Source organism: Nyctereutes procyonoides, unplaced genomic scaffold (genome assembly GCF_905146905.1).
Source record: "Nyctereutes procyonoides isolate TBG_1078 unplaced genomic scaffold, NYPRO_anot_genome, whole genome shotgun sequence".
Lineage (NCBI taxonomy): Eukaryota > Metazoa > Chordata > Mammalia > Carnivora > Canidae > Nyctereutes > Nyctereutes procyonoides.
In genome coordinates this window covers 35,207,364-35,221,933 of record NW_026575052.1, presented here as the reverse complement: position 1 = coordinate 35,221,933, position 14,570 = coordinate 35,207,364, and the positions used below count along the sequence as shown (strand labels likewise).

General features: G+C 36.1%; 1 protein-coding gene across 1 annotated transcript in view; it reads left to right on the top strand.

The window, feature by feature from the left end:
• RNF180 (ring finger protein 180) overlaps positions 1–13,501 on the top strand; it is a 184,825-nt gene extending 171,324 nt beyond the window's left edge. Inside the window, 1 exon segment of the mRNA XM_055332093.1 lies at positions 12,482–13,501. Within this exon segment, the coding sequence (XP_055188068.1) occupies positions 12,482–12,681 (200 nt within the window). The 3' untranslated portion in view covers positions 12,682–13,501.
• The last annotated feature ends 1,069 nt before the right edge of the window (positions 13,502–14,570 follow it).

Below are 14,570 nucleotides of genomic sequence, written 5' to 3'. Positions count from 1 at the left end.
TTTAAAATCCATTTTGTATTAGCTTTTCAAGTCTATTAACAGGGTGACTCTATACCTACCTTTGACTGTAAAAATATCACTCCACCTCTGCTAAGGCCTACTTATATCAATCAACTTGGCACTATAAATGTCTTATGTAATATGAAAAAGACAGCAATAAAATACCATGTTTCAACCTTTTGTCTGTCCTATCACACATGAAGGATATCACATGCCTCCTTTTTTTTTTTTTTAAAGCATCTAGCTACATGTAAGATGTAGGATGGGTAAGGCTGGAAGGTATCTTATTATCCTCATTCATCATCTCCAGAAACTGAGTAAGAAAGGTGAAGTAACTTTCTCAGGATCACCTAGTGTTCAACTAGCAGAACTGGGAATCAAACCATCCCCTGGTGAGAGAGAAGAAACTAGGTTCAAATATTAATACAAGTTACTTTACCTCCCTTAGCCAGAATTCCCTTATTTATAAAATGTTGATAAATTGGATGCTTACTGCCATGACTGTAAAATAAGAATCAACTAATAGTATTCTATCATTGTTGCTCATTCCACCAGATTTTAAAGCTCTGAGCGTGCAGATAGTAAGTATGTCCATCTTGCTCAACGATATACCTGAGGGTTTTATCCAATGCTTAGCATATGACTGAGAGTTCTTTTCCTTTTAATACAAACTTCAAAGTTCTCTAAGCTAACCTCTAAAGAATATTTTTTCTTAAGAACTACAAAATGCATCTTAAATACATTCATAATAATAATCCATTCCTGCTAAAAATATATTTGGGAGGCCTGATTTGAGACATTCTCAAAGGCTAATTATTCATTATATTTCTAATATCTTTCCTTACATACAGGCACTCACTCACCCATCCATTCTACAAACACATTTAGTACCCAGTATAAGCACTCTGAAAGTTGCTACAATTGAAAAAAATGTATGATATAATTGTTCACAATCTTTATGGCTCTGAAAGAGTCTTCAAAATAATGGAACCTGGGGATCCCTGGGTGGCTCAGAGGTTTAGCGCCTGCCTTCGGCCCAGGGTGTGATCCTGGAGTCCTGGGATTGAGTCCCACGTCGGGCTCCCTGCATGGAGCCTGCTTCTCTGTCTGTGTCTCTGCCTCTCTCTCTCTCCCTCTCTGTGTGTCTCTCATGAATAAATAAATAAAATCTTAAAAAAAAATAATGGAACCTACTTTATGGTCTTTGATGGTGAACATAAAATTGAACCATATGGAGGGTGCAGGGATTGAGAGCCTTTATCTTCTAGAATATGAGAAAAATCCTTCTGAAGTAAAATAGTTTTTATAAATTAGATTTTATAAAGCGGCAGAAGTACCTGTTTGAGATTCTAAAATGCTGGTTCTTCTTTATATCCTTTCTCAATCTGATGGTGACTTGGAGATTTTCTTCACAGTCCTTTCTCGCTATAATTTCACACAATGAAATTTCTCCAAGAGCACTTCCCTGTATGAAGAAAAAAAAAAGAAAAAACAAGTCAGATTCAACTTTTGGAGTTATCACCCTTTCCTTTAATAGTTATATAGATCACTATGAATTCTTATTGAGAATCACAAAGTAATGTTAAAATAATTTTCCTTTGACTCCTGAGTACTCTGCTCCACATTGTCGTAAGCTTTATGACTGAGGCTGACCGAGCAATCTCTGTCTGGTATATTGGTGGTTGCTGAGGAAGATGAAAAAAGACTACTATAGCCTCTCAAATTGATAAGTGCTATACCCAGAAGCAATGGACAATATTTTGTTCAAACAATCATTTTCATTGGTTAAGTCTCATGGCCATGCTTAAATTTCTAAGGGACAGGGAAGTGCAAAATAAATTTCTAAGGGACAGGGAAGTGCAAAATATTTTGCACAGGGAAGTGCAAAATAAATCAGGAGATCAGATCATTTGTGCAGAGCCCTAAATGTACCACAATTATGCAAGTTTTAGTCCAATGTGTTTGAAAATCTTCATAGAATGAATAATGTATAAAAATTCCAAAACCAACTCAAGAAAAACTTATAAAACATGAATAGACCAGCAATTAATAAAGAAATTGATACAACATAAATAATTGGTATTTAAAAATTTGCCCCCATACCTAAAAAGAAAACAGGCCCAAATGGTTTTACAGGCTAGAGTTAGCAAAGCATAAGGGATTTTAATTTTATGCATATTGTGTCAGAGAATAAAAAGGACAGGGTCTGAGATTTACCCTATTTGCAAACTAACAAATTAGTCTTCCACTTTCCTGGATGCTTGCAAAAGGTGTAAGATTTTCCTGGACCAGAAACAAAGGACAGTCTGTTACTTAGAGCAATAGCCAAAACAGCCCAGTTGGTGATAGATACCTGAGTCTTTCTCATAGGATGTTACAGATAGGGCCAGGTGATATCTACACACAGTGGGGTATGTTACATGGAGAGCTCTGAGCTTATAAAATTCCGTTATATTTTATTGTTATTATTTTTTAGAGAGAGAGCACACAAGTGGGGGGTGGGGACAAGAGGGAGAAAGAATATCCTAACCAGTCTACATACTCATCCCAGAGCCCAATGCAGGCCTTGATCTCATGACAGTGAGATCGTGACCTGAGCTGAAATCAAGAGTCAGATGCTCAACATCTGAGCCATCCAGGTGTCCCCAAATTCATTCTTTTATAACAGCTTTAAATATACTATGTTCTAAGGCTACAATCAAACCTTCCCAGAAGGGGACATCATGCCTACTAAGACTATGTGCTATAAGAATATCTTTCAAAAAAAATAGTACAGAACAGAGGCAGTCATTACTTTTGTTTGCAAGATATGCAGATACCCATGTAGAACTGTCACCTATTTGCCAACATATTTTATAAAGCCAATAAAATCATGGTAAACCAGGGAAAAATAACATTAAACATAAAATTATACACCAATCTTCCTTACAAACATAGGCATAAAAATTCCATGTAAAATTTATAAAGCTGAATTCATCAGTGTATGAGAACGAGTATCATGAACACATGGAATTTATTCTAGGTATGAAGGCTTGGTAAAATATTGGAAAATCTATCACTTTGATCCATCACTTCAATAGATTTTAATTATCCAACATTTTTAAAAATCTGTGTGAATCCACCACATTAGCAGATTAAAGAAGAAAACCATATGAACATCTTGCAAGATACAGAGAAACTATTTTGACTGACCAAATGGTTATGTTTAATATTGGCACAGAATCCAAATTTTCTGATCTCTTGATGAGAATGATTTTCCCTGCACTGTGCTTTTTTTTCCCCCACCATAATATGTTGGGGGGGGTGAAACAGTATGAAGTTTGTTTTTACTGTGTTCTTTTTTAAAATATTTTATTTATTTATGAGAGACAGAGAGAGAGAGATAGGCAGAGAGAGAAGTAGGCTCCATGCAGGGAGCCTGACGTGGGACTCGATCCTGGGTCTCCAGGATCACACCCTGGGCTGAAGTTGGTGCTAAACCTGCTGAGCCACCCGGGCTGCCCTTTACTGTGTTCTTTACTTTAAAATAGCATAGTTAGAAGGTACTAATATTATAATATTATTAGATACTTTTTAAACCATATCTGAATGCCAGACTAATTATTATTAGTTTGCCATCCATAGTAGGTTGAGGTTAAGTCCATATAAAAGTGAATTCCTGGTGCAGAAGCTTTCATTCCATTAATTCCAATCCAAATTCTCTTGGAATAAAGTAGTTGCCCATATTGTAATATATACATCGACTATTATGATAGTTTTAGGCCTACTATCTCACAGGCCATGCATTTTAAATGAGGGCAAAGATTGGTTTGGGGAGCCACCAAAAATCCTAGATAGTATGTTGGTTTGTGGCCCTCAAAAGCTTAACTCTACCTGACAAAATCTTATTCCTTCCTATTTATTTTTTCTCATTAGGAAGAAACTAGGTTTAAGTTAATTTATTGATTAATAAATTAACTCAATTTTACTCAATTTTTGTAAATTTTACAATTAAATTTACAATTTAAATTAACTCAAATAATAAATACTCAATTTTACCTTATTTTCCCCTTATGGGGTTGCTAATTTTTTACAAAACATTGAGAAATATTGTTCCAGACTCAGTTCCTGTTTCAAGAAATTCTATGTCTTAGAATATCTTTAAATCCTCAGCCACTAACAGATAGTAAATCTGTTACTCTCTGTATATATTGAATAGATATATTCTATCTATCTATCTATCTATCTATCTATCTATCTATCTATCTATATTTACTCTCTGTAAATATTGAATAGATCTCATAGATTCAGTATCTGATACCCTGACCATCTACTTAAAGCTAGCCACTGCCTTGAAGAAATCAACTCACACTTTATTTTTTTTTTTTTTATAAATTAATTTTTATTGGTGTTCAATTTACCAACATACAGAATAACACCCAGTGCTCATCCCGTCAAGTGTACCCCTCAGTGCCCGTCACCCATTCACCCCCACCCCCCACCCTCCTCCCCCTCCACCACCCCCAGTTCATTTCCCAGAGTTAGGAGTCTCTATGTTCTGTCTCCCTTTCTGATATTTCTCACACATTTCTTCTCCCTTCCCTTATATTCCCTTTCGCTATTATTCATATTCCCCAAATGAATGAGAACATACACTGTTTGTCCTTCTCCGGTTACTGTGGCCAAGTTCAAAAAGGGTGTTGCCTGAGTTCTTCTCTGGGATTTTGATGGAATCTTGTCTCACATTTAGATCTTTCATCTATTTTGAGTTTATCTTTGTGTATGGTGCAAGAGAGTGGTCCAGTTTCATTCTTCTGCATGTGGATGTCCAATTTTCCCAGCACCATTTATTGAAGAGACTGTCTTTCTTCTAGTGGATCGTCTTTCCTCCTTTATCGTATATTAGTTGAGCATAAAGTTCAGGGTCCACTTCTGGGTTCTCTGTTCTGTTCCATTGATCTATATGTCTGTTTTTGTGCCAGTACCACACTGTCTTGATGAACACAGCTTTGTAGTACAACCTGAAATCTGGCATTGTGATGCCCCCAGATATGGTTTTCTTTTTTTAAAATTCCCCTGGCTGTTTGGGGTCTTTTCTGATTCCACACAAATCTTAAAATAATTTGTTCTAAGTCTCTGAAGAAAGTCCATGGTATTTTGATAGGGATTGCATTAAACGTGTAAATTGCCCTGGGTAACATTGACATTTTCACAATATTAATTCTGCCAATCCATGAGCATGGAATATTTTTCCAACTCTTTGTGTCTTCCTCAATTTCTTTCAGAAGTGTTCTGTAGTTTTTAGGGTATATTTTGAGAACCATTTGAATGGTAAATGGTTCTCCAACCTTTTATTTTCAGGTTGTAGGTGTCCTTCTGTCTAAAATGAGTCTCTTGTAGACAGCAAATAGATGGGTCCTGTTTTTTTATCCAGTCTGAAACTCTGCGCCTTTTGATGGGGTCATTAAGCCCATTCATGTTCAGAGTTACTTGAACTTCTTCTTAAAGGGGAGTTTTAAGAGTCCCCCTTAAAATTTCTTGCAGAGCTGGTTTGGAGGTCACATATTCTTTCAGTTCCTGCCTGTCTTGGAAGCTCTTTATCTCTCCTTCCATTTTGAATGAGAGCCTTGCTGGATAAAGTATTCTTGGTTGCATGTTCTTCTCATTTAGGACCCTGAATATATCCTGCCAGCCCTTTCTGGCCTGCCAGGTCTCCGTGGAGAGGTCTGCTGTTACCCTAATATTCCTCCCCATGAAAGTCAGGGACTTCTTGTCTCTTGCTGCTTTAAGGATCTTCTCTTTATCTTTGGAATTTGCAAGCTTCACTATTAGATGTCGAGGTGTTGAACGGTTTTTATTGATTTTAGGGGGGGATCTCTCTATTTCCTGGATCCGAATGCCTGTTTCCCTTCCCAGATTGGGAAAGTTTTCAGCTAGGATTTGTTCAAATACATATTCTGGCCCTCTGTCCCTTTCGGCGCCCTCGGGAACCCCAATTAAACGTAGGTTTTTCTTCCTCAGACTGTCATTTATTTGCCTTAATCTGTCTTCATGGTTCTTTAATTGTTTATCTCTTTTTTCCTCAGTTTCCCTCTTTGCCATTAACTTGTCTTCTATGTCACTCACTCGTTCTTCCACCTCGTTAACCCTCGTCGTTAGGACTTCTAGTTTGGATTGCATCTCATTCAATTGATTTTTAATTTCTGCCTGATTGGATCTAAATTCTGCAGTCATGAAGTCTCGTGAGGCCTTAATGCTTTTTTCTAGAGCCACCAGTAGCTGTAGAATAGTGCTTCTGAATTGGCTTTCTGACATTGAAGTGTAATCCAGATTTTGTAACCCTGTGGGAGAGAGGGCTGTTTCTGATTCTTTCTTTAAATGAACATTTAGAAACCATTTTGTTTGAATCATCAATGGTCAACTCATTGATTTGTTCAGAAAAGATAGACATAATACAAAGAACAAGCTCTGGCAAGAAAAGTAGCTTCTTCCTCATATTAACAACAGTACTAATGATAATATAAGAAGAAAACTCTAACATTCACTGAATCTTTATAATGGACCAGGCCTGTGCTTTGTATGTGTTAATTCATCTAATTCTCAGGATAGCCCAATGAATTAGATCCTTCAGTGTGATCATTTTACAGTGGAATCAGTCACTGATTACTAGAATTAATCACTGGTTAGTATTCTGGCAATTTTCCTCATGTCAGTTATCTAATACTTACCAAGTAAAGTATCTAAGAGGTGATTTTCCTTTTGTCAGATTTTGATTAAGAAATTGCAATCATCCCATCCAATTTATCGCTTTAGAAATTCCAAAATTGTCACAAAAACCTACTAATTCCCCACTTAGAAAAAAATTAAGCCACCTGGGTAGCTCAGTTGGTTAAGCAGCTGAGGATCCACCCTGGGCATGGATCATGCTTAAGATTTTCTCTCTTCCTCTGACCCTCCCTACACTCCACTCTCCCTCTCTCTCTCACAAAAGAAAAAAAAATTGATAAATATTAAACAAGCAATGATCATTACCCACCTTACCTATAAAAACTTGTTGCCTGAGCCATCCTGGGTCACCATCACTTTCTGGTGTTCAAAGCTGAAAATAAGCATGAATGAGGAGACTTTTAGAATGAGAAGGGCACTACTAGTCGTTATACCAGGCTAACAAAGGTAAACTGAGATTGTCCTGAGGAAACCAGCATATATGATCTTGCTACTCATAATGCTTTATCTTTTGTGCCATTCCTTCTTCTCTTAGCTCTACTTTTTTCTTTCTTTTTTTCTTTTGCTCTACTTTTTTCTATGGCTATTCCATCAATACCATTATTCCTTTGACCCAAGCAACTGAAACTTGAATCTGAAAAATCTAAGGTTTATAAATAATTCTTTAGGTCAGAAAAATCACTTTTTTATATAATACTAATTTCCAATAACAAGGTTACCTGTTCTCCGGCCACTATTTGTGATTTGTGAAGAAGCTTTTGAAAAGGAATATCAACTATTTTGGGAATATTTGTGTTTATGTGTAAAGTTAATTTTTGAAAGAACAAGCTCTGAGAAAAACTCTTCCCACTTATCTCCTACACCAACAGAAAGGCCCTTTTTTTCTCTTAAAATAAGCACTTGGTGCTTCGATCATCTTAAGCTATTGGGATTGAAATCCCCTTAATACAGTCCCCAAAAAAGAACACCCCCAAGGTGGATACAAAGCAATCTACTGGAATGTGAGAAGAGAACATAAAAAAGTATATTCTGTTTATCTAAGCTTTACTAATATTGAGTGAAGACTAACAGTGGCATTCTTACATGTTATGAGGGCACACAATTTTGGCTGAGGAAAACTGGGAGTCTAATAACACAGAAGGGCTGACTTCATTTGTGTGTTTTGTATGTGTTACAATATGTGAAAGTTGGCATATGCCCAGTTAAATGGATTTTACATTATACTCTCTAGTTTTAGATAAACTAGCAGCAAAAGTACACAAGAGACTTAAATATTCTGTAAAGAAATCACATGAGAGAGAATACTAATAAGGCAAACAAAAAAAAGGGAAGAAACATCATCCTATATGTAAGCTATAAAAATTAATAATTAAAAAATAAAATGTGATAGGAAGTCAGCCAAAAACATTATAAATTATTAAAAACCTATTTGAAGTATGGCCCTCTAATTTCTTCTAAAATATCATTTCCCCTTTATCTCATCCTGAGATGTTTTAAATGTTTTAAATCTACATAATACAAGTAAATATAATTTACAAAGACTGAGAATTATAAAATATTGATGAAAGTAATCGGAAAAGACAACTATTGGAAAGCTATTGCATGTTCATTGACTACAAAAATTAATAAGATGTCCATACTACCCAAAGCAATAAAAGATTCAACATAATCCCTATTAAAACACCAATGGCATTTTTACAAAAATGGAAAAAACAATCCTAAAATTCACATGGACACAAAGGACCCCAAACAGCCAAAGGAATCTTGAGACAAAAAACAAAGGCATCACATTTCCTGATTTCAGATTATATTGCAAACCTGTAGTAATCAAAACAACATGGTCCTGGCATAAAAACAGACACATATACCATCAACTTACTTTCAGTAAGGGTCCAAGAATACACAATGAGGAAACAATGTCTCTTTAATAAATGCTCCTGGGAAAACTGCATTGCCATATGCAACAAAGGAATGAACTGGCCCCTATCTTGTACCATACACAAAAATCTATGCAAAATAGATTTAAGAACCATAGAAGTCTGCCAGAAAACACTGAGGGTAAATTCCCTGACATTCAGCTTTGATAACAATTTTTTGGATATGACCACAACTCAAGCAAGAAGGTAAAAAATAAACATTTAGTGAGATTATTTCAAACCAAAAAGCTTCTCCATACGAAAAGGCAACCTACATATGAGGACAAAATATTTGCAGACCGTACACCTGAAAAGAGATACTGGAAATCTGCCAAGAGATTTTAGGTGCTCTCACAACAACAACAAAAGGGTAATTATGTGGAGAAATAGATATATTAACTTGACTATAACTAATATATATTATATATATATAATGTTTTACCCCTTAAATATGTATAATTTTTATTTTAAAATATAAAATACATAAACAATCATCTAGAATTGTCCTTGTTCAAAGAAGTTTGACCTTACGGAACCATACTACCCAAGTGAGTGACTACCATCCTGCCATCAAAATAAGCAGCCTGATCTTAGAGCCTAATATTTAATATTCTATTATTAATAGAATTAATAATATTCTATTATTACAATAGATGAATCAGAATCTGCTTCAAGCTTGAGCCTCACGGAACCTTTATCACCAGAATTACTAGCAGCTACCAAAATTATAGCTTTCCCATTGTTTATTGTATTGTCCCCACTCACTAACACTAATAAGCACAAAAGTACTTAAAGTGGGCATTAGCAAGCCAAAACCAAAGATTATGACCAGATTATCAGTCCTTTGAAAATTGATTATATATATTGGTCAGCCAACAAAAAGAGGTTGCCATTGGGCAAGCTTATACTCAAGCTCTAAATAACGAACATGTACTTATTACAAAGCAAAAGAACAGTATTTCACAAGGAGATGTAATAATGTAATATTTCTTAGAAATATATCCATTTAGTCATAAAAGAATTATCACTTTTTTTCAAGGTGGATGCCAATATTTATTTATTTATTTATTTATTTATTTATTTATTTATTTATTTATTTATTTATTTATATTTTGCTTCAAAATACCAGCCGGCTTACTTCTGGGCAGGCACCCTGGGAGATGAGAGATTTTGGATTTCCTCACTTAAGGCCCACATATGTTTTCAAAACATACGTGTTCACAGTTTGCAAGGAAGAAAAAAATTCCATATTTGCCAGTGAGATATATATACACAAATACATCTGTATCTCCATCTCTATTTACACTCACCTCCATAGGTCTATCGTCTCTATCTCTCTGTAGGTATATATATATCTAGTCCTAAATTCCCTCCATGTGTCTCCTGCCCTACTCTGTCCCTCCAGATTGTTATATGTATAAATCTACCAATGGCTTCTGTAGAGAGAGTGGAAGGGTTTACTTCACTGCCTGAAAATAGAGGGCTATAATGTCCGAAACATGTCTAGCCAGGTTGGCCTCAGGACAAATGGGATTTAGCTTTGTCTAGAGAAGCCATGTGGAAGAATGGCTCCCTTAATAAGGCGGGAGGTAGGCTGTGTCAGAGTGTTTGGAAGGCCTTTGTACCCTCGGGGTGGCACTTCTGCACACAATACATAGGCATCCCCTGCAATACATAGAGCTGCATGTGGGGCTGCAGCCACACTGGAGTCCAAGGCCAGCCGCCCCAGAGGAGTCTCAAGTCCAGGAACCTGTACTGTCAATGGGTGGACTGTGCCATACATATCTGCTAGCTAGCAGGGCGCACTGGCTTCTGTGCGAACAGTAGCCACCACTCTATAAAATAATCTGTCAGAGCAGGTGTCCAAGTGGAAGCTGGGGGAACTATGGCTAGGAGGTTGTTAATAGTAGCATTTTAGGGTGAAGCCCCAGGGGCTTTGATCTGCAAGGATATCCTCACCCAACTGTACAACCACCAGGGTCCCACAAAATACTCCTATCACCCTCTGGTCACCCTGGCCTGGGAATTAGGAACCAGGATCCTAATGTCTACAGGACATCCTCTTTGGGACTTGTAGGCTGTGTCCAGTCTTGGTGATATTCACCCTCAGGCACTGACTGGTGACTACCTTCACCATAGGGACAAAAAAAAAAATTCCACAAAATAAGCACAAAGCCGTGCAAATGGCCATTTGGCCTGATCAGCTAAAATCAGGACTCAGCACTTGGACTGTCTTGGCAGCTCTATGGTTTCCAGAAATGCTCTGCATTTAGGACCCCACCCCCAGTAAAGATCTGTTGCACCCTTTGTAGAGTCCCCCTGAGTATTCCTTTCCTTACTCGGTAAAGCAGCTCTCACACCTCAGCTAAAAACTGAGTTCAGAGAGCCACCAACTGCCTGGAAAGAATCCCATGGTTGTGTTTCCACTGGATATTCCTTTATCTGTATAATTGATGTAATCCCTTAGCTGAGGCCAGTGGTTTTTCTGGTACCAAAATATAAGCACTGTCAAGTACACACTCTGAGACACAAACTCACACCTACCATTATTAAATACTACTTGACTACATTTAATTCCTGATATAATTAGTCCCCTTACCAAAAACCTCTCATCAGCTCCATTTGGCTTGTGTAGTACACATAGTTCAGTTTCAGAGCCCTGGGTGGCGAAAGGATACAGTAGGGGATTTTTGGTATGTTTGTACTTTTTTTGTTCAATGGTTGGTTGGTTGGTCTTATAATTTGCTGGCACTTGGAATCCAATGAAATGGCTGACTGGTTGCATTTCTTCATTTCCTTTCAACCACTGAAGTGACTTTTACTACGCGAAGAGGGTTTTTTGTTTTTGTTTTTATTAAAAAAAACACCTTTTAATGAAATATTAATTGGCACTTCCAGTACTCTCATGTTCTTGGAAAGGTCTTCTCCTTCCTATGTTCTTAAGCAGTGCTTTGGTTTTAGAGCTCATGCCTCTCTTGACATCCCCTGCAAAGCAGTCAAGAGCATGAAAAATCAGCTAGAGCCAATTCATACACAAAGTGATGGGATATAACAGAGAACAAACTATTTGTGTATGTGAAAACTAGGGAGACCTGAATCATTATTAGACTGGGAATAGAATTATGTCCATTGCAAAAGTCCATTGGCAGCATCTCTACTTACCCTAATATTCCACATTCACCCTAATAATCCCATGCATTTTCTTCAAGGGTGTTGCTACATTATCACTTTACTTTTGAGATTTGCTTTTTATGCACCAATCTCAAGTAGGCCCATGCTTTAATATCTATAAAGATTAGAAGTAAATTTTTTCAAAGGTGTACCATTTTGTCTATGCAGTTTACTCAGTGCTAAAAAAGAGACATTTTTCTCATAGAACTTTGCTCAAATAACAAATTATCAAGGAATGAGATAAAAGGTTAAGTTGGTGATCAGAAGTTAAAAAGAAAAAAAGCAGTTGTAAATACAACCTGAATCAAGTTTAAATTTAGAAATTGCTCTCATGTGAAAATAATTTAAAAATTTGTAAGGATCAAATGTGATTATTAGATGGCATTGATGAGCGATCAGAGACCCAAAGAGATCCAATAACTTGCCCAAGAAACTGACAGAACAAAAATAGTCTCCTGACTCCATACCCCATACTTTATGTTAATTTTACTGCCCCTGCCCTTGAAACCCATAAGAGACTTCTGACAGTTTGTTATCATTGAAAAAAACTCTCAGGAATACAACATACCACTCAGTGACATCAAGATACGCTCGGTTCATGGTACCAGTGTTCATAATGCAGCTTCCTTTTTGAGCACGTTATCTTAATTCACTGAGCTTTAAAATAATATGTTCATGCATCTTTCTAGGTTTCCACAGACATGCAGCTCCTGTTACAAGAAGGCAGTTCCCACACGGTGCACATAGGATGGATTATCTGCACTTTGAGGATGATAGCCGTGGATGGTGGTTTGACATGGATATGGTGATCATCTATATTTATTCAGTGAACTGGGTCATTGGATTCATTGTGTTCTGCTTTCTTTGCTATTTTTTCTTTCCGTTTTAGGAATTTTCATACCTTACTACAGTTGAACAATCACAAATGATGTAGATAACAATTACAATTAAACCTTTTTAAAATGTGCTTTGAAGTTTTTATAATGGTGCATTATATAAACTGTTGGTGTTTATAGAAAGTATGAGAATAACGGACTTATTTATTAATGTTTTTCATGTAACAAACTAAAGTTTATTCAGGAGCTAGTCTGTCTAGCACTTAGCAACAATGCACTATTAATTTCATAATTAATTTCACAATTCCTCCTGGTTTAGGATTTATGGGCTCTAATGTTATGATACCACTTTTGTACTGAAATTGTAAAGACTGAGGCTTTTCCTCCACTTAAAAGTAGTAAAAATACAGAATGAAATGATAATCTGGGTAGATGGTATCTTTGCTGAAAAATAATTAGTCAATCACCACTTATTCTTAGGCAAATTATGTGCATTATAGATAAATTTCATTTTCTGAGAACTAATCTAGCAGGGTGTATTCAGTTTTGGTTTCCAATTATCTCAACTTCTTCCCTGTTCTATTATCAAGAAAGCAGGCTATTCTTTATACAGACCTAATAATAGCATTAGTGCAACATTTTTAATTATTATATGAACAGAATAGTAAATGCAAAAAACTTGAGACCGAGCCCCACCAATAGAGAAATACATTATTTGCAGGATTACTCACCTGAAGAAATAAAAAAATTGCTGATTTTCAGTAGTTCAAAAGAGCAATGCATGCCCAAAATGTAACTAATTTAGTGATTTGTTTAACACAGAGATTGTCAAATATATTGTAAATGTGCAATAAAGAGTGGCTTTTAAATTTTTTTCTTTGTTATTATATAATTTAATATCTAGAATAAGGAATTGTTGGAAATAGGCTTATAGATATATATAGAAGAAAGCTGGCATTTCTTTTTACTTATTATTATAGTATTATAAGCCTTGGAATTGGTTTTTCCCTTAACTGAAAAAAAAAAGGAAATCTGAATTATTCCTGTATAAGAAACAGCACAAGTATCCCAGTTTCAGAAGTGAGAGAACTCAAGCACAAAAAAAGTGAGCTTCTTTATTTCCATCACGAAGGTGGTCTTTGTGTAAGCTATGAGCAAAGTGTTGATTATGATCTACTAATCCAACATTCCTACCCTGTGTCATCACATATCTGATAATGCGGTAAGCGTATTTTGACACAAGCTAAAATATGCCTACCACACTAAAAATAGCACCATCCAAATTGCGACCGATAAGGCTTCAAGAGTTCAGGCTAGGAGACATCCAAATGTAGCCTTATTACTACTAATTGTATTTCAATAAAAGCACCTATCTGATGGTACGTGATATTCCAAGAAATATGATAGAATAATACAGGTTTTTATTCTTACACTGTTATTATTGTGTTTAAAATTATATCTGTGAAGGAAAGTGGTGTACATTAGACACTATCAAAGATAGAAAGCAGAAAATCACAGTTTATAAACATCAATTTTTGTGCATGTATCAAAATAGATAAATTATGCTTATAATCTAGTGACATACAACTAATATCTTGGTAAAATGATGTTTTTTTTAAAGATTTTATTTTATTTTATTTTTTAATAAATTAATTTTTATTGGTGTTCAATTTACCAACATACAGAATAACACCCAGTGCTCATCCCGTCAAGTGTCCCCCTCAGTGCCCATCACCCATTCACCCCCACCCCCCGCCCTCCTCCCCCTCCACCACCCCTGGGAATGTGAACTGGTGCAGCCACTCTGGAAAACTGTGTGGAGGTTCCTTAAAATGATGTTTTTGACAAAGCTCAGTGTTACCTTACAGAAATAAAAATTGGTGTTTATAGTAACTAGTTTATTGCTCAAAGTGGAAGTAATACATGTCACGACTGAAAAATT